The sequence below is a fragment of the Melanotaenia boesemani genome, chromosome 10 (assembly GCF_017639745.1).
Source record: "Melanotaenia boesemani isolate fMelBoe1 chromosome 10, fMelBoe1.pri, whole genome shotgun sequence".
Taxonomy (NCBI): domain Eukaryota; kingdom Metazoa; phylum Chordata; class Actinopteri; order Atheriniformes; family Melanotaeniidae; genus Melanotaenia; species Melanotaenia boesemani.
In genome coordinates this window covers 23,148,359-23,174,549 of record NC_055691.1, presented here as the reverse complement: position 1 = coordinate 23,174,549, position 26,191 = coordinate 23,148,359, and the positions used below count along the sequence as shown (strand labels likewise).

At 40.5% G+C, this 26,191-nt stretch overlaps 1 protein-coding gene across 4 annotated transcripts in view; it reads left to right on the top strand.

The window, feature by feature from the left end:
• reln (reelin) overlaps positions 1-26,191 on the top strand; it is a 114,730-nt gene that overhangs the window by 79,877 nt on the left and 8,662 nt on the right. For all 4 annotated transcript variants that reach the window (XM_041996338.1, XM_041996335.1, XM_041996339.1 and 1 more), the window contains exons 10-55: positions 415-655; positions 1,856-2,001; positions 3,610-3,761; positions 3,907-4,022; positions 4,147-4,355; positions 4,693-4,821; positions 4,901-5,010; positions 5,384-5,450; positions 5,658-5,891; positions 7,695-7,856; positions 8,856-9,092; positions 9,269-9,461; positions 10,161-10,273; positions 12,910-13,047; positions 13,149-13,335; positions 13,941-14,146; positions 14,267-14,438; positions 14,673-14,879; positions 15,012-15,247; positions 15,408-15,565; positions 15,652-15,859; positions 15,941-16,017; positions 16,446-16,604; positions 16,693-16,887; positions 18,629-18,902; positions 19,007-19,147; positions 19,261-19,438; positions 19,521-19,605; positions 19,702-19,884; positions 20,059-20,227; positions 20,352-20,457; positions 20,568-20,794; positions 20,903-21,126; positions 21,296-21,446; positions 21,554-21,812; positions 21,988-22,237; positions 22,465-22,633; positions 22,850-22,990; positions 23,376-23,553; positions 24,221-24,414; positions 24,532-24,782; positions 24,865-25,019; positions 25,129-25,343; positions 25,552-25,729; positions 25,829-26,004; positions 26,085-26,191. In XM_041996338.1, coding sequence (XP_041852272.1) covers positions 415-655; positions 1,856-2,001; positions 3,610-3,761; positions 3,907-4,022; positions 4,147-4,355; positions 4,693-4,821; positions 4,901-5,010; positions 5,384-5,450; positions 5,658-5,891; positions 7,695-7,856; positions 8,856-9,092; positions 9,269-9,461; positions 10,161-10,273; positions 12,910-13,047; positions 13,149-13,335; positions 13,941-14,146; positions 14,267-14,438; positions 14,673-14,879; positions 15,012-15,247; positions 15,408-15,565; positions 15,652-15,859; positions 15,941-16,017; positions 16,446-16,604; positions 16,693-16,887; positions 18,629-18,902; positions 19,007-19,147; positions 19,261-19,438; positions 19,521-19,605; positions 19,702-19,884; positions 20,059-20,227; positions 20,352-20,457; positions 20,568-20,794; positions 20,903-21,126; positions 21,296-21,446; positions 21,554-21,812; positions 21,988-22,237; positions 22,465-22,633; positions 22,850-22,990; positions 23,376-23,553; positions 24,221-24,414; positions 24,532-24,782; positions 24,865-25,019; positions 25,129-25,343; positions 25,552-25,729; positions 25,829-26,004; positions 26,085-26,191 — 8,063 coding nt within the window. The remainder of the gene's footprint in view (positions 1-414; positions 656-1,855; positions 2,002-3,609; positions 3,762-3,906; positions 4,023-4,146; positions 4,356-4,692; positions 4,822-4,900; positions 5,011-5,383; positions 5,451-5,657; positions 5,892-7,694; positions 7,857-8,855; positions 9,093-9,268; positions 9,462-10,160; positions 10,274-12,909; positions 13,048-13,148; positions 13,336-13,940; positions 14,147-14,266; positions 14,439-14,672; positions 14,880-15,011; positions 15,248-15,407; positions 15,566-15,651; positions 15,860-15,940; positions 16,018-16,445; positions 16,605-16,692; positions 16,888-18,628; positions 18,903-19,006; positions 19,148-19,260; positions 19,439-19,520; positions 19,606-19,701; positions 19,885-20,058; positions 20,228-20,351; positions 20,458-20,567; positions 20,795-20,902; positions 21,127-21,295; positions 21,447-21,553; positions 21,813-21,987; positions 22,238-22,464; positions 22,634-22,849; positions 22,991-23,375; positions 23,554-24,220; positions 24,415-24,531; positions 24,783-24,864; positions 25,020-25,128; positions 25,344-25,551; positions 25,730-25,828; positions 26,005-26,084) is intronic.

The following is a 26,191-nucleotide window of genomic DNA, read 5'->3' as shown; positions in this document are numbered from 1 at the left end:
ATCCCACAGTCCTTCCATCTGTCATAAACACCAGCCATCCCTTTTTTCTCCTTCACACCTCCCCCTCTTAATTAGTCATTTCTTTTCTGTTTGTCTCAATAATCCACCTGCTCTTTAATACTTTTCTCTGGCCTGTCTGTGTTTGGTTCACTTTCAAACAAAATCAGTATAATTATTTTCTAACTCTAATACAGATCAGCAATATAGAAATGTAGTGCTTTAGTGTAAACATGGCTTGTTCATTTATCTGGTTTCATACATTTTCACTGTGTGAAATGCATCGAGTGTCTCTTCATTTGTGGCTGTATCAGAAATAACTGACATACAGTATATCTTACTTGCATACCTAACACCTAATTATAAAACTGCACCTCCTATTTACTTTCACCCTGATTTTATTTTTCTCTCCTTCAGTGCTCCTACCAACAGCAGCACTGTCATCCACCTGCTTCCCCTTCCACATTCCTCCAAAGCTGATGCAGTTCGTCTCCGCTGGTCTCAGGAGACTCCTCATGGCTCTGAAGGCTATGAGTCTTGCTGGGGGCTGGACAACGTTCTGCTGGTCAATGCTGCCCACAGAGGCTCCCTGATGGAGGACAACTTAGATCCTCCAAACACTGCTAACTGGCTCTTCTTCCCTGGAGCTACTGTAAAGGTACACCAATAAACCAGAATAAATTAGTTTGATTTTTGTACATTAATGCTTTAATTGTTTTTATAAATGTGTTTACTTCATATTGGAAAATCCAGTGTCCAGTTATTTTCCAAGCCAATTTCCCCCAAAAACTGGGGAAATGTTTCAGTAAATATTAATGCAACCGTAATCCATTAATAAATTATTTAAACTCTATATTTTAATTAAAAAAAAATGATAAAAGCCCAAGTGTTGAAACAAAAAATAATCTTTTTTTTTTTTTTTTTAAAGAAAAATATATGTTTAATAAATGTTCATTTTAAGTTTGAGCTCAGCATTAATATGCAACAATGTGGGAGTAACAAAAAACTAAAAAATTATCTGGTGGAGCATCCTACAACTAGTACTCTTAATGGGCAACAAGTCAGTAACACAAGAAAGTATAAAATCAGCTTCTTAGCAAAGCTGAGTCTGAGAGAACGCCTTTCAACAATGATGTTTTTCAGCCAAGGAAAATGGCAAATAATGCTGGTATTTCATCATGTACGGTACATAATATCATAAATATAGGAACAAAATATTCAGAGAATCCAGATAAATATATGCGCCAGAGACAGGGCTGACAACCTGTTCGAATATGTGATGTTCAGGCCCTCAGGCAGCATTGCATTAATAAGAAAAATGGTACTGTACTAGAAATCATTGCACGGTCAGTGGGACTCTTCTGAACATCACTGTTCATGACAAATGAAGTCTTAAACTGTTGAGTATCTATACCAACCAACAATGGGAAAATATTTTGCTTCAGCTCCCAAAAGCACAAAGTTTTTGTCAAAAGAAGAAGTGATGCAACATAGTGGTAAACTCCTCCTGGTCAAACCTCTCTGAAACAAGCTGGTTGCATGGAATTCATAATCAGCATATGTTTTTTTTTTTTTTTTTTTAAACAAAGTTTTCAGGTTTAACATTTGACATGCTGTAGGGACAAAATGAAAAGCAAATATTTGCTCTCTAGATTCATATTTCTATTTCATACCACATCATAGTTTTTTTTTTGGAAACAAGTTTAAGGAGAAAAATTTATTTCAACAATATAACCATACAGCTTAAATGATGATAATGAAACCACAGTTAAAATTATCACCATTTGCACATTATAAGAATAATAATTTAAAATGTACAGTTAACAGAGAAATGTTCTTATGTGTTGTGTTTGGTCAGCATGCCTGTCAGTCTGAGGGCAATGCCCTGTATTTTCACGGTGGTGAGGAAACAGGCCACAGCTTTGCCTCCACAAGAGACATCGATCTTCATCGAGAGGAGGGAAGGAGCTACTGGGAGGAAGACTTTGAGAGCCCACCCTTGAAGTAAGTCAAAGTTAACCTCTGACTTCTTCTAAATAAAACCAGATAAACCAAAACCACAAACAGACCCTGTAGTCATTTTTATTAGGATGCTTCTCTATACAGATTATTAAAATGTGTCTTATCTTCTGCAGGTAGGCATTAAGACTGAACTTGGCTGCCAAACCACAGTCTTTTGTGATGTTATAAGTTGAGAACATAAAACATAGCTTCACCTTACAGGCTGTAAAATGTTTTAAAAGCTTTCTAAACTCAGATCAAAAGTATTTTATCCATGGTAAAATATTATACTCAATAAATGTGTGTTCTGTTTTGATGGTGAATTTGATTTAAGGATATCAAAGATTTTAGTTGGGAAGTAGTACAGTTTTAAGAGAAGCAGGGTTTTATTAGGTTGTAAATAATCAGAAAAGTGACACCTGTCACTTGTCACATGTGATGTGATGAAACATGCAGTGTTGCATAAGTCAAGCGTGGGGCTGACACAGGTGAACGCCAAACCTCTAACTGTTAGAGAAATGGCTGCCCATCTGTTAGCGTATACACACACTCATATGCTCAAACCTACACTGGACAGCAGAAAGCAAAGAAGCACTGTGAGATGCACTGCAGGTGGTGTCCACACAAAAGGGGATAGATGATAGATAGTGTTACTGCCAGAGAGTAATTAACAGGCTTCATGCACCAGGTCTGTCAGTATGCTTTTCCATTAATGAGATGGGACTCAAACAGAAGCAGGTTTCTTCAGCTGCCCCATGCCCTCACACCTTCCTGTTGCATGCCAACATGCTACACTGCATGCTTGCTATCACCCATCAGGCATCATGGACTGACACAAATATGAGTAGGCAGGGAGACTTTTTGTGGTAACGGTACACTTCACCGTGTCATTTAACCCAACACTGGCTGTGACAGAGACACAAAAAATGGAGCATAACGGTAGGAAAAGAAGGGGAGAGAAACAGAAACCAGGAGGGGAGATAGAGGAACTCAGGAGAGGCTGCCACACTGAGCTAACTTCTGTCAGGGCTAATGAGAATCCTCTGTCGACTGTGCAGAAATATGTGTCTGCATGCGTGTGTCCAGTGTAAATTTCCTTCCAGGTGATTCATGCTTCAGTCCTGGCAGTGCATATTTGTTTACCAGCAAGGCAGGAATTATAACAACTGTTTCCTCACTTAAGTAAGACTCCACAGGGAGGTGTTGTATGAAGAGGCAAATTATAATAACACAGGTTTTCATGCTAAAATGTTTTAATATCCATTTAAGTGCCATTAGAACACTAATGTCTAATTTTGGATTAATAAAAATACAAATGTTTCCTCATTTTTTTTTACATTTCTATTTGTATTCATCCTGTAATTTCCAGGCATACTTTTCTTATTTAAACTATCTGTTAAAAATAAGTAAATATTGGACATGTAATTTTCCTTTAAAAGGTTATTAACCATGTGCCTATAACAAAAAAGTTAGTTCTCTAAATGTTTAGGCCATGCTTTGGTTTTTAAATTCATTGATTTTCTTAAAATTCTACATTGAATTTTGATAGTCTTACTTAAAAATGTAATTTTATATAAATCTAGCCCACATTGTCTCTGTTTCTTCACCCAGTTGGGACATAGAGGGAGCGGTCTATGGGACCAGGTGTGGAGAAATTGAGTCGGGAGCAGCACTAGTGTTTGAGAGGGAAGGTCGGCGAAGAGTGTGTACTCCTTACCTTGACACTACATCATATGGAAACCTTCGCTTCCACTTTACCATGGGTATCTATCATACTTAGCCATTTATTTAGTGCAAAGCGACTGTATTTTTATTTCATACATCACTCTGTGATAGCCTTGTTCTTTTTAATGCCTTTGCTAGTTTTTTGGCATGTGTAGAAATATAGTTTGGTGTGTTTTTGTGCAGGTGGTGGTGACTGTGATCCAGGAGAGTCACACGAGAATGATGTGATTCTGTTTGGAAGATCAGAGGGCAGGAGGGAGCGTGTGGTGCTCGACACTCTTCCATACTCTGCTTACAGGGTGAGATGCATCACTCCATCAGTAAATTAATCTATCTTTTAGTGATGTTTGATAGTATTTTCTGACAAACAAGAGTTTGTTGACTGATGTATTGACTGAATCTTGCTTTGTTTTCCCCTCTCAGACTCCTGCAGTGGTGTCTGTAGCATTATCTTCTGAACTACAAACACCAGTCACCCAGTTCTGCCTGGAACAGCGGTCACACGGTGGTGCAAACCATCACGTGTGGGCTGTGGACTTCATGCAGCTGCTCCCTGTGCTGCCTGGCACCCACACACATGTTGCTCAGTTCTCTATCAACCTTGGTTGTGGCTCCTACCAGCCTGCCAACAGGTCTGATGTTTTTTAAACTGCTTTTTCAGTCAGATTAATTAAATTGGGAAGCCACAAAGGAAGCTCTTTACATACAAGTCAACACATGTAACACATGTAAAATGCTGCACACATCAAGCCTAAAGACAATGCTTCAACACCTCTATAGAGCCGAACCTAGAGAAAGCTGAACTCGACTATGATTATGCTAGATTATTTCTGAGTATTTATGGCTGCAGATGTATTAAACTGTGGAGTCAAATTTCATACATACAAGCTTAGGGGATTGAGTTCACAGCAGTGTTTAAAATTAATCTGATCAATTGATCATTTAATCAGACTTTTTTTTCCCCATTAGTGTGAGTCTGGAGTTTTCTACCAACCTTGGTCGGTCCTGGTCTCTCCTCCACACCGAGTGTCTGCCAGAACTCTGTGCTGGACCTCATCTACCTCACAGCACCATCTACTCCTCTGACAACTACAGCGGGTGCATATCCACGCTCACCACTGTGTTTGCATAGCTTTGCTTCTTGTTTCTACTAACATACTGTTTTTTGTATCTTCAGCTGGACCAGAATCTCTATTCCTCTGCCCAACACCGCTCTGACAGAGACTACCCGGTTTCGTTGGAAGCAGTCTGGTACAGGAACAGGCAACATGTGGGCCATAGACAATGGTAATGGTTTTTTTAGATTAATTTTATTATAGGAACACTACAGATTTCTTTAATTATATGTTTCAAAAAGAAAGTGAAATGCCTTCTGGCAGAAGTCAAATAAATTACACAATAAGCCGAAGCAATGCCAGTAAAATCGATTCAAGGATATTTATAATATGAGTAAACATAACTGAATGGGACATGCCTTATTTAACTGCCCTTAGGTGTCGTGTTAAACAGTAATTTCTGTCGTCAACAAAATCCCTATTGCTTATTCTCACAAGTCAACGCATAATACTCTCAGAGTCACTAATATGTTATTGTAACTTAGTTCACATGTATACTCTTAATACACAAATCGCTTCTTACCTCCATCTTTATTTCTCGTCAGTGTATATTGGGCCAGCTTGTCTTCGTTTCTGCTCTGGGAGAGGACATTGTTCCCGCACAGGCTGCAAGTAATGATCCACTTTTTATTACACCAAATAAATCCAAAATGAGTCTGCTCCTCCACTTAATGGCTTACATCATTCAGAGTTAATCAAAATTGTAATATCTCCATGATTTATTAATGAATTTTCATTATCTCTGTCTTATTTTTTCTCATTTATATCTTTCACTCTGTCTTTTTGTCCTCTCTTCTGCCCTGTCTTTCTACCACCCAGATGTGACCCAGGTTTCAGTGGTCCAGCTTGTGAGCTTGCCTCCCAGACCTTCCCAGCTTTCCTGTCTGAGGGTTTCTCCAGCCCACGGCTCTCCTCCTACCACAGCTTTTCCTCACTTCGTGGGGCTGAAGTCAGCTTTGGCTGCGGTGTGCTTGCCAGTGGCAAGGCTCTGGTTTTCAACAGAGACAGCAGGAGACACTTGATCACTGCTCCACTAGACAGTTCCCAGGCCAGGTAATGTTAGTTTTAACATTGAGCGGTATAAAAGTGCAAAAGCTAACTTGTTTTACATATTTACAAACTTTTGGGATGGTTACTGTTTCTTTACAATTGTAGCAGCTGTTTAGTTTCTCTGTTGAGCTTTGATTGCGGTTGCTGTGGTTTGTTCTTTACTCTTTGTTTTATATATCCAAAATGCTTCTATTGGCAGAGTAAATTTATTCAGCACAATATGGCAGTCAGACCATCGATCTGCTGTCATGATGCTGAGTGGGGGAGGGGCATCTTTGGGCTCTTGGGGCCCTGGGCCCTTCACTCTGGCTGCCCTGGATGGCCAGTGCCTGGCGTGGACAGCAGTTGTAGATTTTGTCCCGCCAAGGTCTGTGCTATGTGGCATCAGGGGGCTCTGCCTGCCACTTTCTGAGCGGGTCCGGGGTTGTCTTCATGATGGGGTGGCTTAGGTTTGTGCTCCAGAGTTGCTGCTGATAGCCCAGGTCTCTGGGTCGTCCTAGTCTGCCTCTTGCCTCCCTAGAGGCATGGTTATATTTGTACAATCACACTCTGATCACTCCTCATTCCTTATACTCTGCATGCTGACACAGTCACTGAGTTGTCTAGAGGGTTTAAACACTAAAAGCTACTTTTGTTTAGGTTTTTGTGTGTGTATATATATGTATATATATATATATATATATATATATATATATATATATAAATTATCAAGAGGAGCCTTATAACCATAAAGCTCCCCTTGGCAAAGCAAATTTGTTCGGCACAACACAGCAGCCAGACCATCATTCTGCCTGCCACCATGCTGGACAGGACAACTTAAACAAAAAAGCTTCTTTCTAAAGCAAGCCTGTCTGTACACCCGACACATTACCAATGTGTCAGCCATCCCTTTGTCCTCCTGTATCTCTTGTACTCTACTCCCATGCTTGGAGCTTGATTGTTAACATAGTGAAGACCGCAGATGAAGGAATACATTAAAATGGGGGTTAAAAAAATGTGACAGATAGAGTAAAAACAATGTTGTTAGACATGTTATCTGTGTTAGATTGGTTAGATTGATTATGACTCTGTGTGAGCCACCTGATGACCATATTTAAAGCCAGTTTCTTGGCTGACGGAGTGAACAGCTGACGGATTGATGAAAATTGTTCTGTTAATGGCAATACAGCAAACCAAGGACAGAGAACTGGGGGTGGGGGTGACTGGGAGCTTAGGGCAGATGATGAAAATGATATCAAATATTAGATTGCATAGATGATGATTTATTTGCAGAAATATGGATGAACATAAGAAGATTAAAACATTGTGTTGGAAATGTTAAAAAGTAGGCATGAATACATGGATGAGAACTTTGACTTTCCTTGACACTATTAGTTTCTATTACTTTTTATATCTTACTCTTTCCATCTAATTTTGTCCTTGTTCCTTTAATTGTCTCATCCATCATCCATCTCTTTGCTCTGCATGACTGTCGGTGTTTCTACCCTTTCAACCTCCATCTCTTATACTGTGCTTCCCATTTCGAACATGCACTTGATTACCTTAGTTTTCACCATTTTATTTATCAGCTTTCCTTTTTCTGTCTGTCTGTCTGTACCACTTCCTTTTTGGTACACACGGTTTTAATCCATGACAAAACACGTGTTCAAAAAAAGACTTTATTCAGACAGAACTCAGACAGACATAACTTGACAGGCCTAACACAGACTTAACTCCTGTCTGCAGCACTCAATAACAGGTGTAATAGCGGCCCTACAACTTATTTGCTTTATTTATTTTTTATTCTCTTGCTTTGATCGTATTCAGGTACCTACAATTCACTCTTCGGCTGGGCAGTCGTAGCATCCTGAGTTCATGTCCTGCTCCTGATCAGCCAGGAGAGGGCGTCCTGCTGCATTACTCCTCAGACAATGGGATCACCTGGACTCTGCTACGGCACTATGCATACCAAGGCTTTCATGAGCCAAGGTACCTTCATACCTGTGTTTATGTGTGTCTGTGTACACAACGTTGTATGGTTATTATGTAGTGTGGACACTATAACTATAAAATCACTTATGTGTGCTTCTAATGGCTTACTAGAGGAACAAGCTGCAGGAATGCAACTGAGCCAGTTAGTGACATCTGTGTGTATAATGAAGATAAGGTGGATGTGGTTCCAGCTTGTTTATGTTTCAGGTCTTTTCATTAACACTAGAAAATTCAGCAGGGAGTAGTGTGTTGTGGCACTTATCAGTACAGTGTCTTACCGTCACACATGTGTTATTATTTTTGTGCACACATGTATGTTTGCACAAAAACACCATCATACAAATGGTGGCATAGGGGCCAAAGAGTGGACTATGACAGCATTGATATGAAATGCTGTATTTAAAAATCCTGCTTGTACTGCGTAATGCGTTACATCATTTCAAGAAATCTTGTTTAAATGTACATTACTTACAAAGAGCAGAAAGTGTTTGTGTAGGATTTTAATCATAGTCTGAGTCACTGCTCTGCCAGCCACGCTTTAGTGTTTTTACACTTGTTTCACTGTAAAATATGCCACAAAGTGTCTAACAAGAGTTCAAAAGAGGAGTAAAGCAAATATATACATTGATCCATATCACAATATTAAAGGAGGTGAATCAATTCCTAATAGCCATAACAAAGTCTCCTTATTTTCTTTGAATAAAAATCCCATCATTATTTTTTTATTTACATTTTGTCCCTGTCACTATGATTGTTGAACTCTAAAAAAATGTTTGGGCCTTGTAACAATGCCCAGGCATCTCCTTATTGAATATAATCTCCTTTTCTGATAATTATACTATGAGTTCGCTCAGACTTAAACAGTTTAGTCAGTTCCAACTGTTTTCTTTCTGTCAGATTAACTAAATATCTATAAATATTTGCCTTAAGTAGTTCATATTGTCATTTAGTGTACTGAATGAGGTTTGTTCTAATCAATGTCCCCCCCATAATCAGGATTGTATCAGTTGAACTCCCCTCTGGTGCTCGTAAGTTTGGTGTGCAATTCCGCTGGTGGCAGCCATACCACTCGGGACGTGGTCACGATGTGTGGGCCCTGGATGAAATCAGCATGACCTCTGTGCTCTTCAACACCATTAGTCTTGATTTCAGCAATGTGCTGGATGTCACCCAGAGTCTTGGCTTCTATCTTGGTCATGTTCAGCCCTACTGCCAACATGACTGGACTCTAAGGTACCAAATGTTCTGACATCATTACTGTTTTTATTCTTTGGTAATCACATTGAAAATAACAATTTAATCGAAGTATGCCTTCTGCATTTTAGCCTATTTTAGGAATCAGCTTTAAGATTTTTCCATAAATCATGTGACATCCTCCCTTTTTCCCCCTTTCTTTTGTTATATAACAGTTTCTCTGGTGAGCCCAGTCCTGGCTCCAGCATTCGTTATGTGGAAACTCAGTCGATGCAAATCGGAGCATCCTATAGTCTGCAGTTCTCACTGGTTATGGGCTGTGGCCGTGAGCCCTCCCCTCACATCGACACTCAGGTTCGTCTGGAGTTCTCCACTAATCACGGCCTCACCTGGCACCTGGTTAAAGAGGTAAGGACATGGTTTTAACAACATGCACGCACATTTTTTTATGATCGGATCATTATACAGTCATCCCATAAAGAGAGACCAGGAAATGTATCATTTATTCATGATCATAAATATTGATTTGCCAATTATAGTCTTAGTGGTAATATGTAAATAATTGTCTCTTTGTTTAAAATGTTTAAAATGATAAATTACCAGAATGGGTTTTAATCACTCGGCAATCAGCAAATACATGACTGTATTTGAATTTGCAAGCAGATTATCTTCTCAATTTTTAAGAAAGATTTTCATGTGATGGTAACTGGCCTCATAAATTTTCACAAAGCCCCAAAGTATCTGCCAAGATTTTTTATTGCTTTTTAAATTAAATAGACCATAATGACTCCTCCATCAGTGATCTTTTTTTTTTTTTATTCTCACAAGTGCACAAAAAGACAGTCATCTGGCAAGTGCAGATTTAAACTCACTAAATGTTCTGTAGTGTTAATCCTCGCTGGTCTTTCACTGTTCAAGGTCAGATATACTCTAATCCTTCATTAGCCTTTGATATGCACAAATTGTGCAGTTGATGAGGTTGTATCTGCAGTATGAGGTTTTTCGACATTTAACAACAAAACACAGCCAACAATCAAATATTCATTGTAAAAATGAAAAAAAAATTATATTTTAAAGAAACCCCATATTTATTTATTTTTTACCTAGGCCTGTCTACCTGGCATGCCTAGCTGCTCTGAGTTTACAGCTCCCAGTGTCTACCACCCATCAGAGTTCAAAGACTGGAGACGTATTACGCTGTCTTTGCCTCAGAAGACATGGTGAGTAGCACATGCACATACAGTGTACAACAGATACAAAAGAAAGGCTCACAAGTGGCCCTGTGGGATCAAATGTTCTTTGATCTTAGTTTTATGCTGATTTTTGCAGTTAAAGAACAAAATGTGCTTAAAAAGCATTTAGATCCAGAATATAAAGCAGAAAATGAGAATGTGCTTCTGCACTTATTATTAATATTTGTAGCATGGCCACATATAAAAACACAGCTATCACACATACCCATTCTTTTACAGGTGTACATGTACATGTGCACCGTCGATTCCACATCCAACATGAAGGAAAGATAGCTGATGAGATCTGAATAACAATTAACTTTCAGTATTGTGTTGTTCATAGGGTTGCCAACTGTCCCGTATTAGCCGGGATGTCCTGTATTTTGATCTAAATTGGATTTTCCCATACGGGATGTCTCTTGTCCCTTGTTCTAAAGGTTGCTCATTGTCTTTGCCAGTGTGCTGCGGTCACAGTTGCCTAGAGACAGACGCCACCGGCGCTGCTCACAACACCTGCGCCTTTTTAAAATGTCCACTGCACCTGATACTCCACCACGTCCTCAAAAGCAAAAATACTTTGGAGATGTTTACAAGACACATTGTAAAACATGTCGGCGTGTTTTCAGTAGTGCGCGGTGGACTGTCTGACATCAAACATCATGCATGAGGAGAGCAACACTGGACGTATGTAGGAACACAGAAGACTAGAGCCTCAGTGTCCCAGTTCTTCATCCCCCAACCATCTCCTGAGACTGATCCGGTGTGAGACATCATGTCATGATTGATCCATATTTGGAATTTAGGAGGATGAGTTTTTAAAGTCGAATGAATGATCATTTATTTAATATACAGTAGTAGTAGCCATTATAAATATTATATCTATGTCCATTTAAAGAAAAGGTCAGACTAATGGATTAACAGTTAATAAAAAAAATGTTGTTCAGAGAAAACTGTTATTTTTAAAATATAACTTAACTTTAAAAGTTACATTAAGTTCTCAATGTATTTAGTTTATATTTTAAAAATTAATTGTTTAACACTCCACACAACTACGTTCACAACTACGGTTGCCAATATATATTATATATATATATAATTTTACATATTTACATATGTATACTATTTTATACACAGCAATAAAAGAAATTAAAAACGCAAACACGTCAACCTTCACAATACAATTACCTGTATTGTCTCATTTTTTTGTTGTGGTATTTTCATAAAAATAGTGGTATATTTATCGGGAGGCTTTGTACACTTACAAATGCTAGTTTCCAAACTAAGCTGCTGGACTGTTTACATCTAAAGTGCAATCTAAAACTAAACACAAACTAGTGTGATTGTATTAATCCACATTCACTGCAAACAGTTTCACACATGAAGTAATTTAACGGTCTGGATCATTGTTTATTCCAGCTGATTAAAGTGCTGCTACCACAGTCATGAATTCTCACCTTGCAGAGAAGAGTCTGCACATCTGTTATTGTCAGACACATTTACAGCCATCACCTGTTTTACTGCTTTTTACCTATTCCCTTTTGTTGCTATGATATTCTGGAAAAGTATCCTAAACAAGTTATCTAATGAATATTCAGGGCTATATGTCAGTCTTTACCATTTACCGTATCAGTTTTACCAGCTGTTTAATCTGTTCTAATCTGGCCATCATGCTTCTGCATATACACACTGATCTAATGATACAGCAGGCATCGGTCTATCAGATTTTTGTTTTCTGTGTTTCTTACAAAAAAAGTCATTGTATTGCAGTGGCATTAGGTATTGCATTTATCTTAAAAGATTTATTAGTGTTAGATTTATTGTGGTTAAGGATTGAACAGAATAACATACCAAGCCAGTCCACCTGTACCTTACATTCTAAATGCATGAACTGTTATAGCCTCAGCACATATATCAGCTCAAATAATCCCATAAACCTTATACACTGAGCCCTGTGACCTCCATTTCATTCCACTCCCCCAGTTCCTAAATGAAAGTGTTTCAATCTCCTGCAGATTGTGAGAGGGGTCAAAGGTTCATGACCGTTAATGATAATAAAACAGCCGTGAACAGGTCGGATGATTATGAGGTGGTCAGCGTTAAAATGGGTCACCAAAGTAGCAAACCAGTATTTATCCCAGAGACCTCTGTGGTAAATAATGTACTTGTCTGCACCAGTTTCTGCTGCTATCATCATTTCTGCACACCTAATAAACATGAGGAACCCACACAATATCTGTCCGTACTGTACACACATTAACATCCATTTCCTGTTTTAAACATAGATAATGTAACAATGACATTTTCCTCCATCTGACATTCTTTCACTGCACATATATGTGCTAAAGCTAATCTTTATATGCCAGCATATTAAATCTGCAATGATCTATCTCCAATAAAAAGTAAATGACTGTAACATGCTCATGATATACCAACAGCTGTTATCAGTCATTTAGTTTATCAGCTTTGATCTTTTGAATTTTAACAATAAATTAATTTGGAGCTAAAATTTGCTCATGTGATACTTCCCTATTTTCTTGTTTAATTCACAGTTGTTTGTTTTTATTAATATGTAAGCTCACTTAATGAGTGGCATTAACTTGTGTTTTTGTACCTTCTGTGTTAAGGTCCAGTGCTACGCGGTTCAGATGGATCCAGAACTACTATGGAGAGCAAGACGAGTGGGCCTTGGATGACATCTACATCGGTCAGCAGTGTCCTAACATGTGCCACGGCCATGGGTGGTGTGACCATGGACATTGCAGGTCATTCCTTTACACTTCAGCCTTTAACTTCTCATTCGCAGGTGTCTGTGTGATACTGTATGAAATCACAGGTAAATAAAAGACATTCTCTTGTCTTACAGGTGTGATGATGGTTTCTCTGGTACGGACTGCCAGCCTTCTTCCCCCCTTTCTTCTAGCATTCTGTCTGACTTTGAGTCCCAGGATGCTCTTCTAGCCACATGGCAAGAAGTTATTGGTGGAGAGGTGGTTACACCTGACATGGGCTGCGGGGTGGTTTCATCTGGATCATCATTGTACTTCAGCAAGGTAGAACAACAACAGAAATTACTTCTTCAGCAAATATTTTATCATTTTTTTGTTCACTTTGTTTTGTTTTGTTAAAATAATTGAGATCATGGTTGGATGTGGGAGATACATAATCATTTTCAACAATTTTGTTTTTATTATTTTAAATATTGCAAACAGTGTACTGCATAAATGTTGCTGCTGTCCCTGTTTTTTTTTTTTTTTTTTTTTTTTTTTATCTATCCAGATTAAACACGTGGTTAATTTGTATTATTAAAATAAACACTTTAGAGGATTGTGAAAAATTGGCAAAGGCAGGCGTTGTCTGATTACGTCTACTGTTGGCTGCCAAAAATGGCTACCCTCTGAACTCTGAATTACCTCTACCCTAAAAGTTTCTTACAACAGCTCTCTAGAGTTCATGATTCTGATTGGATTGACGATGTGCAGAATTTCCAGGCAGCTGCACATCTGTTGTCACATTTGTTTCAGCCTTCAAATCAGTATTCACAGCTGCAATTCCACTGCATCAGAAAATACCAGTGGTCATGGTCATAGCACAATTTCTCAGCTCTTTTGATTAGCTCTTATTTAACAGTGTGATTGCATGTGGATGTGTTTGGCAGGCTGGGCTGAGGCAGCTTGTAAGCTGGGACCTGGATACCGAATGGGCGGAGTTTGTGCAGTTCTACCTGCGGGTGGGTGGAGACTGGGCAGAGTGTAACCAAGCAGACAGCAGGGAGGAGGGAGTTCTCCTGCAGTACAGTAATGATGGAGGCATTAGCTGGGGCCTCATTGCTGAGATGTACTTCACAGACTTCACCAAGCCTCGGTGAGAAACCAAAAAGGAGAAAATTTGACTGGAGTACAAGATCTGCTTTTGCTGTTTTGATTTAGCTTTTTTTGTCCTGTGAAGGAGAAATGTATGTGACACGCCTCCTCTATTTTGCAGCTTTGTCCATTATGAGCTTCCCTTGGCTTCAAAGACACCCTCAACAAGGTTTCGGTGGTGGCAGCCTCTTCACTCTGGGGAGGGCTATGACCAGTGGGCAATTGATGATGTCATAATTTTGTCTGAGAGAGAGAAACACATCATTCCCATGGCCAATCCTACCTTACCACAGGTCAATAATCAGTTTGAGTAACATTTCCTGTCTCTTATAATTTGTGCTTTTACCTCGTGAAATATATTTCCTCTTTCTTTTTAGATAGTAGGTGATTTGTTGACAAAAAATAACAGGAAGTGAGATAAAGTTTGGGAATCTGAAATAACGCTTTAGAAAAATATCTACTTAAGATGAGAAAAGTATGCACTGTTGACATAGCAACATAACTCTGCTGCTCCGTTGTCTGTACAGAACTTTTATGAGAAGCCAGCCTTCGACTACCCACTGAACCAGATGAGTGTTTGGCTGATGCTGGGTAATGAAGGCATGGAGAGGGATAACAACAACAGCTTCTGTGCACCGACTCCTTCTGCAATGGTGTTTGGACGTTCTGATGGGGACAGGGTGGCTGTCACCAGGGACCTGGCCCTGCGCCCAGGTTACACCCTGCAGTTTAAGGTAGGTGAAATTTTGAATAACAGCTAAACATGCAACACATGATTGTTTTTTGTTGCTTGTTTGTTTTAATTACATTATTCCCAAGTTTTGTGACCTGTCTTCATCACCTACCTACTTCCCTTATTGTTTTAGTTAAACATAGGCTGTGAATCAGAGTTCAGCTCGTCCGCCCCGGTCCTGCTGCAGTACTCCCATGATGCAGGACGCACCTGGGCTCTGGTCAGAGAGGGCTGTTACCCAGGAACCCCGGGGGCAGGGATTTGTGAGGGCAGTGGCCGTGAGCTGAGAGAACCCACTATCTACAATACTGGAGACTATGAACAGTGGACCAGGGTCACTGTCGTCATACCTCGAAATGTTGCAGCCAGGTAGCTATGGTAACAGACATGCAACTGCCTCTGCCAAGATGTCTTAATTTTTCTGCTTTTTTTTTTTTAATTCTGTGAAAATCTTTTATTGCTTCTTTGTTGCATCTTTTTTGTTGATTTTTAAGATTTTTAAAAACCATTTTACCTTGTCTTTTCCCAGTAAAACTAGGTTCCGCTGGTTCCAAGAGAGCAGCGTATACCGCGATGCCCCAGCATTTGCTCTAGATGGGGTCTACATCTCTGAACCCTGTCCAAACCACTGTGGGGGACATGGTGATTGCATCTCTGGAGTCTGCTTCTGTGACATGGGATACACAGGTACAGAGATGGCAAAATAAAAAAAAACAATAAATAAATTAAATGTCTTTATATTTCAATCTATGATTTTTCTGTTGTTTTCATAGTGGAGCAAGATAGTTGTGTCCCATCTGTAGCCAGTCCCACGGAGCTTACTGAGGGATTTGAGGGAAAGCTGAGTCCGCTGTGGCAGAGCATTAGTGGGGGACAAATTGGAGGTGGCTGTGGCATCATTGGTGAGGGCAAAGCTCTTTACTTCAGCAGCCATGGGCGGAGAGAAGCACGCACAGTGCCTTTAGATACTACCAACACAAGGTGAGAGAAATTCTTCCTTTGAAGTATTTGAAGTCAAATATATGTAGCATTTATCTCAGTTTCATTATTGTTTGCACACAGGCTGGTTCAGTTCTACATCCGGATTGGCAGCAAGAGTTTAGGACCCACCTGTACCAGGCCACGTTCCCGCAATGAAGGTAATGTTTGGACCATAAACAGAGCCTAGTGTGTGGAAGCCCTCTGCTGGATTCATGTGGCTTTTACTGAAGAGTGAAGTCCACAGAGAGAAATTCAGTCTCATTTGATCAGTTAACGACTGACTTGTCTCCATGTTACTGTTTCTTCAAGCTTTTTAGGACTTAGTGAAAGGTCTGATCCACATCGTCTGCTCATTTCTGTTCACCAGTCAGCACATTGTGGATGTTTAACCTGTAGCAGTGGTCAAAGCTTTGCCTAGTCGTTTCTGCAACATCAAATAGAGCAGTGTTATATTCCCAAATACCTTTAAGTCATATTTAAGGATCCTTTGACATAATTTATCCTTTTTCTAGTTATATTAAAGTTTGTTGACTTCAATATAATGTACTATATCTGATGAGGATATACATTTTTATTGTGGTTTCAGGTGTCATTGTCCAGTTTTCTACCAACAATGGTGTCCAGTGGCAGTTCCTAAGGGAACTGGACTTTAGTTCCTTCTTGGAGCCACAGGTTGTTACCATTGAGCTGCCACCTCCAGCGAAAACCCCCTACACAGTATTTCGGTGGTGGCAACCACAGCAAGGTCAGTGCTGCTGTAATACATTAAACACTACAATTAAACTACCTCATGATTAGGCCGTCTTTTTAATCTTGCCTCTTTGTCCTTTTAGGGAAACATTCTGCCCAGTGGGCTCTGGATGATGTTCTGATTGGTATGAACGACAGCTCCAGAACAGGTTTCCACGACAAATTTGATGGAACGACCCCTCTGAGACACAACTGGTATCGAATTCAGGGTGGGGAGGTGACAGTGGACTGTTTGTCTCTAGACACAGCACTTACCTTCAACTCTGAGGCCATTGACAGTGAGTCACAGAAGTTACTGTTAAGATGCACATGCCGTTATAACTAGTACACCTGGAGTTCTGGCTATGGGGTTGGCATTTGTGATTCCCAAACTGTGTAAAAAATGTGTACAGAAAAAGAAAATGCAACTCATTGGTCTCTTAAGAGTGAATTCCAAGTAGTTTTTTAAGTAATATTCACAAAGCTGATGCAGTGTGCAGCACAGTGTTAGTGAGTTTAAATAAAGAAGCAAAATACAAAGCAGTTTGGGAACACATGTATAAACAATGTGTACGGACAAAGAAAAAAAGCCTTTCTGCTACAGCTTGTAGTTTATAAATTTACTGGAGGACCCAAAGGGAAACTTGCAAGCAGGGTAATGGACAAAAAGTCTTAAATCACTTAGTAGGAAAGACTTAAACCAAGAGCCCTGCTGGAGCAGAAAATCTGCAAAGTCCAAAAACAACAGAAGTGAAAACAGAAACAAACAGCCTGGCAGAGTGGACTACAGGAACATGTGTCTGAATGAGAACTCAGTGATTTGACATACATACAGTATACAGTAATTTGGAAAGGACCTAAGAAAACTGGGTGGTGTATATACTCTGAGGCAAATGAACATCTTGTGTGTCTTTTAACTAAACAGAAACCTGGTGTCAAAGAAAATAGAGAAGCAAAATTTAACACAGCCCACAAGGAAAGCATTAATGAAGAAGTAAAGCATAAACAGAGAAGACAGAAAGTTGAAGATCAAGGCCACAATAAAGAGAGAACACATAGACCCGAACATCTCATGCTTTTCCCCCACATCTTGGATCATGTGCCACCTCTGGAAATATAAACATTTCTGAATAAGTCAGACCTAATTTAGTGGAAAGAAACATGGAGGAAGAGTGAGAGATTAAAAGAAATCATGGCTACTTTCACACAGCTTGTGATACTTAATATTGTTTGTGGTGTGTACAATTTACCATTCACAAATGTACCAAATACCCACCTTGGCTGAGGTAACAATAATAATATTCTGTCTTCAGTACATGTGTATAAAGACTTAAGCACAAATAGAGTACCATGGATGTGTACTACATATCAACACTCATAAATGCACAAAACAAGCCAAACAAGTGGCTATACAGGACATGACAGCACTACACTGTAAACAACAGACTGAAATTAAATCACCCGTTTACTGTGCTGTCATGGCTCCTGCATTATTAATGAGAGCAAACCTTATTGAACATCCTGCCTGTTATTTATGCTTGCATCAAGCTGCGAGTGGATTAACTTTGTGCAAATTGTACATCACAATGGAGCCATTCATTAAAAGTGCACAGCAAGAGCAATTTGGCAGCACATCTGTAAAAACTGGACTCCAGTGTAACATATGAAAGACTGATTGTTAGACTCAGTGGTTCTCGTAAGCACTAAAACACACTGCCATAACTACAGCATTTATTATTTTTAAGGGAATATTTGAGATTGCCTTTCAGTTTCTGAGGAAATTTTAATTTCATACTTAAGATATAATGATAAACAATAAATAATATATAAGATACAAAAAATATGTATATAGACTAAGATACAATAACAAGGTAATAGAAGTTGCTTGTAGTGATTTGCAAGTTTATCTGATAGTCCCCAGTTTTACTTTTTAGACATTTATTTATACAGCATACATGAATAAAATGATGCATAATGTTTTTATGGCATCAGGTTACCATGGATGCAGAAAAATCTCATTGTATTTTACTGCGTTCACAGAGAAACCAAGATATGCAGAAAGTTGGGACTTTGAAGTGACAGGCTCATCGTTCCTGCAGTTTGAGCTGAGTATGGGCTGCAGTAAGTCTACTTCCTTCTCGCATGGCGTGCGACTGGAGTACTCCACAGACTGTGGACGTCACTGGTCTCTCATCACTCCAGAGTGTGTGCCCCCAGCCATCGGCTGTGCTGGTTACACCCAAAGTTCCATCTATACATCAACCCAATACAAACACTGGAGGAGGATCACTGTCTACCTGCCCAGTGCTGCTAAGTATGTGTTCTTGTGCTAAAATAAAAGATGAGAGTTCTTGTATTTGATGCAGGTTAAAGTGTTTGTATTTCTAATCCTTAACTACATGCTGTTTAATCCCTCAGTTCCCCTAGAACTCGGTTCCGTTGGATCCAGACCCATTTCACCCCAGGAGCAGAGGGATGGGCCCTGGATAATGTGTTACTTGCCCCTGGGTGTCCATGGATGTGCTCTGGACATGGTCTGTGTGACAATGGACGCTGTGTGTAAGTAAAACTGTCTTTTCTGCACTGCATTTTACACTTCAGTCATTTCACACTGATTTTCATTACTCTTGTAAATATTTTCTACTCTTGCATTTTCTCTCTTACCTACACAGGTGTGATAAAGGTTATGGGGGAGCACATTGTGTGCCTTTGGCTCCACTGCCATCTGTGCTGAGGGAGGACTTTAATGAGAACTTGCAGCAGGAGACCTGGCCGGAGGTGTACGGAGCGGAGAGGGGAACTCTGAGCGGAGAGCCTCTCAAATCTGGCACTGCCCTTATTTTCAAAGGGGTAGGGGTCTTAAACACATGCGGAGAGCATTCAGAAGAGTTAGTTTAACCACAATGACACAAATACTTTTCTTTTTCTGCAGGATGGTTTGAGAATGATAGTGTCACGGGACCTGGACTGCACAAACACTCTCTACATCCAGTTTTCCTTCAAATTCATCACTAAAGGTAAATACACCGCTGGTATCTTTATGGTTTAGCCACATTTTGAATGTCTTTTATTCTCAAATATTAATTAAATAGTTTATCCTGTGGCTGTCCAAGGTGTGCCAGAGCGTTCTCACTCGGTGCTACTGCAGTACTCGGTGAACGGGGGAATAAGCTGGCTGCTGTTGGATGAGTTTTACTTCCCAGCTTCCACAGATACTCTGTTCCTTCACCTGCCACTGCCAGCCAGCGCTCAGACCAACGCCACCCGTTTCAGATTGTGGCAGCCTTACAACAGTGGTGAGAGAGAAAACCCTTCACATTTCCTGTTTACACGTTTTATCCCATTTCATTTTGCTTTCCATTTCTCTCACAACACCAATAAATTCACATATTTTTCATCCATTCACAGCCATCTCAGGCTTGATTCCTTGAGTTATTGTGTAATTACCTTGGTAATATTTTGCCCTTTAGGTAAAAAGGAGGAGGTGTGGGTGATAGATGATCTCATCATTGATGGCAGTTCCTTACACAACCCGCCAGTGGTGATCGACAGTTTTGAAGAAGGCCCCAATGAGTCAAACTGGCTGTTTTTTCCTGGAGGAAACACTGGTCTCTACTGCCCCTACCAGAAGACCGGCCTGTAAGAAACAAGTGGCCATGCTGTTGCTGTTTCTGTCTTCATATAATCATTAATAATAAGACCAGAAAAAGATGTTTTTTTTACCCTTGACTAATCTTTCTGTTTGTGTGTGTGATTGATGCAGTGAGGACGATGAGTCAGCTATGGTGTTTATTTCCAGTGAGCTTGGTGAACACTCCATTACTACCAGGGACATTGACGTAAATGAGAACACTATTATCCAGTTTGAGGTACAGAAACTTCTTTTCCAAAACAACATAAATAAAAAAAAAAACAAATTAAACAAATCTCATAAAGAAGGACTTATTTCCACTTTTCTCATGTATATTTGTTTTTGTAGATTAATGTGGGCTGCACAGCTGAAAGCTCTTCTGCTTACCCTGTGCGTCTTGAGTTTTCAAGAGACTTTGGTGCCACGTGGCACCTGTTGGTACCCCTGTGCTCAGGTGGACCTCAGCCCTCCTCACTTTGCTCCACAGAACTTCATCCTGCCACAATCTATTTCTCTGGTACTACTCAGGGCTGGAGGAGAGAGGTCATTCACTTTGGCAAACTTCGTCTGTGTGGGTAAGGACTGTGGATATCTTTATTTTGTTATCCTTACAACATTTAACATGTGCATTGCTGTCTGGGTCTCTGCCTCACCAATGCTTGAAATTTCTCACTGAAACACAGGTCAATAAGGTTCCGCTGGTATCAAGGTTTCTTCACGACTGGTTCTGCTCCTCCAACCTGGGCCCTTGACAACGTGTACGTTGGCCCACAGTGTCAGGACATGTGTAATGGTCATGGGGCTTGTGTGGGTGGCACCCACTGCGTATGTGACCCTGGCTATTCTGGGCCTGACTGCTCTGTGCCTGACACCCCCAACCCTGACTTCCTCAAGGAGGACTTTGAAGGTACAAATGAAACACAGGTTAACCCCACAAGGAACTGGATCATTTGTTGTGGTTGTTTGTTGCTTAATTAATTTAACTGCATTTGTTCTTTGGGTGAAAGCAGAAACTCTGCCTTTTTAATAGGAGCTGAAACTGACCATGTGGTCATTCTCCATTTCTGTGTGTAAAGGGGGAGCTGTGGATGCTGAGCGTTTCAGCCTCTTGAGTGGGGGTAAACCATCCAGAAAATGTGGCATTATGTCAAGTGGGAACCACCTGTTCTTCAGTGAGGATGGTTTACGCATGTTGGTCACCAATGACATGGACCTGTCAAATGCCAGGTATATCCACATCAGCAGCAGAAATCAAACTTTTAACAAACAAATAAATCTTACTCTTTGAGATACTTTTGAATCTGCACTTATATGTTTGTGGCTGCTCTCTGCAGGTTTGTTCAGTTCTTCCTTCGTCTGGGATGTGGAAAAGCGGCTCCGGACCCTCGTTCTCAGCCTGTTTTGCTGCAGTTTTCTGTGGATGGAGGTCTAACTTGGGGACTTCTGCAAGAGTTTCTCTTTAGCAACAGCAGTAATCAGGCTCGTCTGGTGGCCCTGGAGATCCCACTGCGGGCCCGCACACCATCTACTCGCCTCCGCTGGTGGCAGCCCTCAGAAAATGGACACTTTTACAGCCCATGGGTCATTGATCAGGTATATTACATGACCATCCATATACCAATAAGTCCAGTCATTTTCATTCAGTCATAGCTGGAACATCTTGGCTGTTATCCATCCAGACTTTTTCTTCCTTTCAGTTCCTTGAGTTTAGATTCTGCTTTCTCTGTCTTCTCTGCATGACCTGAGACATTTATTCTTTATTCCACAGGTGGTGGTGGGCGGCAGTGCCAGTGGCTGGGGACCACTAGAGGATGATTTCTCCTCAATCGATGGACGCTCATGGCTTCTCCACCCTGGGGGGACCCGAATGCCTGTTTGTGGTTCTGATGGACCTGCGTTTGCATTCATTGAGAAATCCAACACACGTTATGCTGTTACCACTGACATCAGTTTGGGTCAAGATGCATTTATCCAGTTTGACTTTTCTGCATCCTGCTCTGTCACAAACTCCTGCTACTGTAAGCAATACACATCACTCATGAAGATGTTATTGGTATAAGATGAAACTTCAATGTTTAAATAGAAAAGTTATACTACAGAACAGTAAAGAGTTGTTTATTAAGAAATATTCTCTAGAAAACAAAATGTTTTAACAATGTTTGGAATTAAAGCAGCATTCTGTAGAGACATGATGTAACAAAGATGTTGGATGAAGTTTTAAAGACACTCTGCTGGTTCTCTGCAGCTGTAGAGTTGGAGTATTCGCTGGATCTGGGTCTGACGTGGCAGCCTGTGGTCAGAGACTGTCTGCCTACAAGCCCTGACTGCTCTTCTTACACTCTGCAGCGGCTTCTGGTGTCTGACACCTACAACAAGTGGGGCCGCGTTACCTTGCCTATCCCCTCATATGCCAGGTCAGAGAAGCCCTGTCCATTTTTACAAACATGGAAAGCAGCATTAAAAAAAAACAAAAGTCCATATCTGACTGTATTGTATCTGATACTACAATGTTATCTGATGCAAGTCATTTGTCAGGATCATCACGCCAGGAGTTACAGTTCATTCCTTGCTGTATAATTTACTTTCACTTAGTCTGTGGCATTAATCTTTTTCTTTATTTACATATTCAGGTCTCCAGCCACAAGGTTCAGATGGTTCCAGCAGGCTCCCTTTGACAAGCAGCAGACCTGGGCTCTGGATAACCTCTACATTGGGGACGGCTGCCCAGATATGTGTTCTGGACATGGACGCTGCCAGCAGAGCTCCTGTGTGTAAGTAACGACTGTTTCACAAATGAATATCAATGTTTTTCTTTAAATATGTCTGGGCTGATGGCTGATAGTAATAATAAACAGTGAGGTGCAAACTTTAAAGACATGCCTTATTTGGTATTTCAAATTCAAATTCAAATTCAAATTTTATTCGTCACGCACAAATTATACACAGTACAAAATGCAGTGAAATGCTTAGTACGACTGTCCAAGGGGGTTTGTTTATTGTTGTGTTTTTGTTTGTTTGTTTTGTCTTTTTTGCATCTTAGTGAGAACATTCTTCAAGCTGTGTTTAATGTTTGTGTTTTAGAATTGAACTAGCAGGTTACTCTAACTTGATGTTTTCTTTTAATCTTATCATTTATGCATGCACCATCTTTTTCAGGTGTGACCCAGAGTGGGGTGGGGAGTACTGTGACGAGCCTGTGGTTCCTCTTCCGTCCCAGCTGAAAGACAGCTTCAGTCGAGCCCCCTCCCTCAGTCACTGGCACATACTCACCGGTGGGAAGCTCAGCACTGTGTGTGGAGCTGTGGCCTCTGGAGCCGCACTGCACTTCAGTGGGGTATGTCTTTTACTTTTTTGTTTACATTAAATGTATTTTAGTAAGTTCTTTTTTTTAGACTTTTGACTTTTTGACTACTTCTGACTTGTTCTTTTCTTTTTTCTAATGTATTAAATGTATACATCTAAGACATTTTCACACATCCCCGGGGTTGTTAGCAGCTCTTTCTGGTTTTTGGAGATTAAAATGTTTAGTGCAGCTTTCCCCACATGCTTTTTCAGTTTGGCTCATTTTCTGATTTGGCAACAAAGTCATGCAATAAAATCTACTAAATCAATGTGCCAGTAAATGGAACAAACAGATGAGAGATAGTTTATCAAGACACTGAAAAAGTTTCCTTCATACATCAGTCAGATTAATGAAAGACCACAAAGTAGCTTTCAGCTTTTACAGTTTGTACAGATTAAGTTTTCCCAAGACATTTAATGCAGTGCTGTAAGTGGACATCTCTTGATAGGCTAAATTTAATGTAAAATTACTTATTGCCAGAGGATATGCCTTGGAGCTGTTTGTCTAGTATTACACTGGATCAACATAAATAACAACTCTTTGTATTGTTACAGTTATGTCCTGGCAATGTTTTGTAATTATAGAGGCAAAACATTATTTTTAGATTTGTTTTTTAAGTATTTTTTCAAACAGCGTGTCTCTATATATTTTTGCACAGAGTTGTAGCCGTCAGCTGGTGACAGTGGACCTGAATCTGACCAATGCAGAGTTCATCCAGTTCTATTTCATGTACGGCTGCATGATCCCACCTAGTAATCGCAACCAAGGTGTCCTTCTGGAGTACAGCATGAATGGGGGAATCAACTGGCATTTACTGACAGAAATCTTCTATGATCTGTACACCAAGCCTGGGTAAGTTGTTTTTTTTGGGGTTTTTTTTTTCATTGCAACCCAGGAGCATAACCACTTAAGATGCAATGAGTGAAGCAGGATACATGAGAATCTCTTTTTATGATTTTGTCTCCTCAGATTTGTCAATGTGTTGCTGCCCCCTGCTGCTCGTCAGGAAGGGGTCCGTGTGCGCTGGTGGCAGCCACAGCATGATGGTGCTGACCACAGTGATTGGGCTCTAGATAACGTCCTCATTGCAGGCTCTGATCCACGAGCACAGATCTCTGACACATTTGGAGGCGTCGCATTGCCTAATCATGAGAGAGCTCCTGCAGATGAGACTTCAGGAAGGACAAGTCAACTAAATGAGCAGGAAGAAACACCCATAGGTATCTAATAGTTGATCCCTTTTATCACTATACAAATTTGTGTCTTATAGGTACCTCACTGATACCTCTCTTGCTTTCTCAGTGAGTGATCATTGGCTGTTCTCAGAGGACTGCTCGGTGCAGCGCTTTTGTAACTCCCCTGATGGTGTAATGGTGTGTGGAAATAATGATGGAAGAGAGGTGTATGCTGTCACACATGACATTGTTCCAGACAAGGGTTGGGTCATGCAATTCAAGGTAATGAATAATTATAAATTGATTTATAGATTGCATGTATAGTATGTACTGGTTTATATGTTAAAAAACACCACAGAAAGCCAAACATGTCCATACCTGGTTCACACAGGTTGCTGTAGGTTGCATTGTTCCAGAGCGTCACGCAGACCGACAGGTCCATGTACAGTATTCAGTAGATTTTGGAGTCACCTGGAAGTACCTGGTTCCTCAGTGCCTGCCTGCTGACCCTCGCTGTGGTGGTCAGGTCTCCCAGCCATCAGTCTTCTTCCCTGCTGATGGCTGGAAGAGAGCTGTGTTTCCTCTGCCTGACAGCCTGGCTGACACGTAAGTTGTTCTACATTTACTTTTTGTACTTTTGACCAAACACACACAGCTGTTTGATATTTATCTGTGCTGCCATCTTGTACTTTATTAATTGGGTACAGAAGGTGATGCTGTGGGCCAATACATTCCAAGTGGATGATTGTCCTTGTTATTGCAAATCACTAAAATGAAAAAGTTGACTTGACTAATCTGTCTTGTCTTTCCTCAGTTCGGTGCGGTTCAGGTTTTACCAGCAGCACTCAGATATCCAGTGGGGTGTGGAGAACTTTTACATTGGGCCAGCATGTGACAGCCACTGCGGTGGGCATGGTGACTGTTTGGATCAGCGCTGCCTCTGTGACCCAGGTTTTACTGGACCAAATTGCTACGCCAGTACTGCTCTTAAGGTAGCTTTCAGTTAATTTTTATTGATTTTATTCTTTCCAGTGAGTGAAAGAAGAGCTTTATGCTTTCAGATGGTCTTTAGTTTATATTTATATTTTTAGGCCTCTCTGAAGGAGCGCTTTGACTGGGAGGGGTCAGCAGGCCCTCAATGGGAGGTACTTGAGGGCGGTAAACCCTGTACAGACTGCGGTGTGCTGGTCGAGGGAACAGCCCTGTATTTTGGAGGGGCCGATGCCAGACAGGCTGTCACTGCTGATCTGGATCTGCGCGGGGCAAAGTCAGTACTCATACACCATGACAGTGAGATGATTTGTGTTTGGTGTGCCACTTTTATTAACTGTATGCTTCTCTTGATAGGTTTGTAGAATACTGGGCTAGGATTGGTAGTGAAGATAATATGACTTCATGCCACCGTCCAACTTGTCGTAGAGAGGGGGTGCTGCTCGACTACTCTACTGATGGAG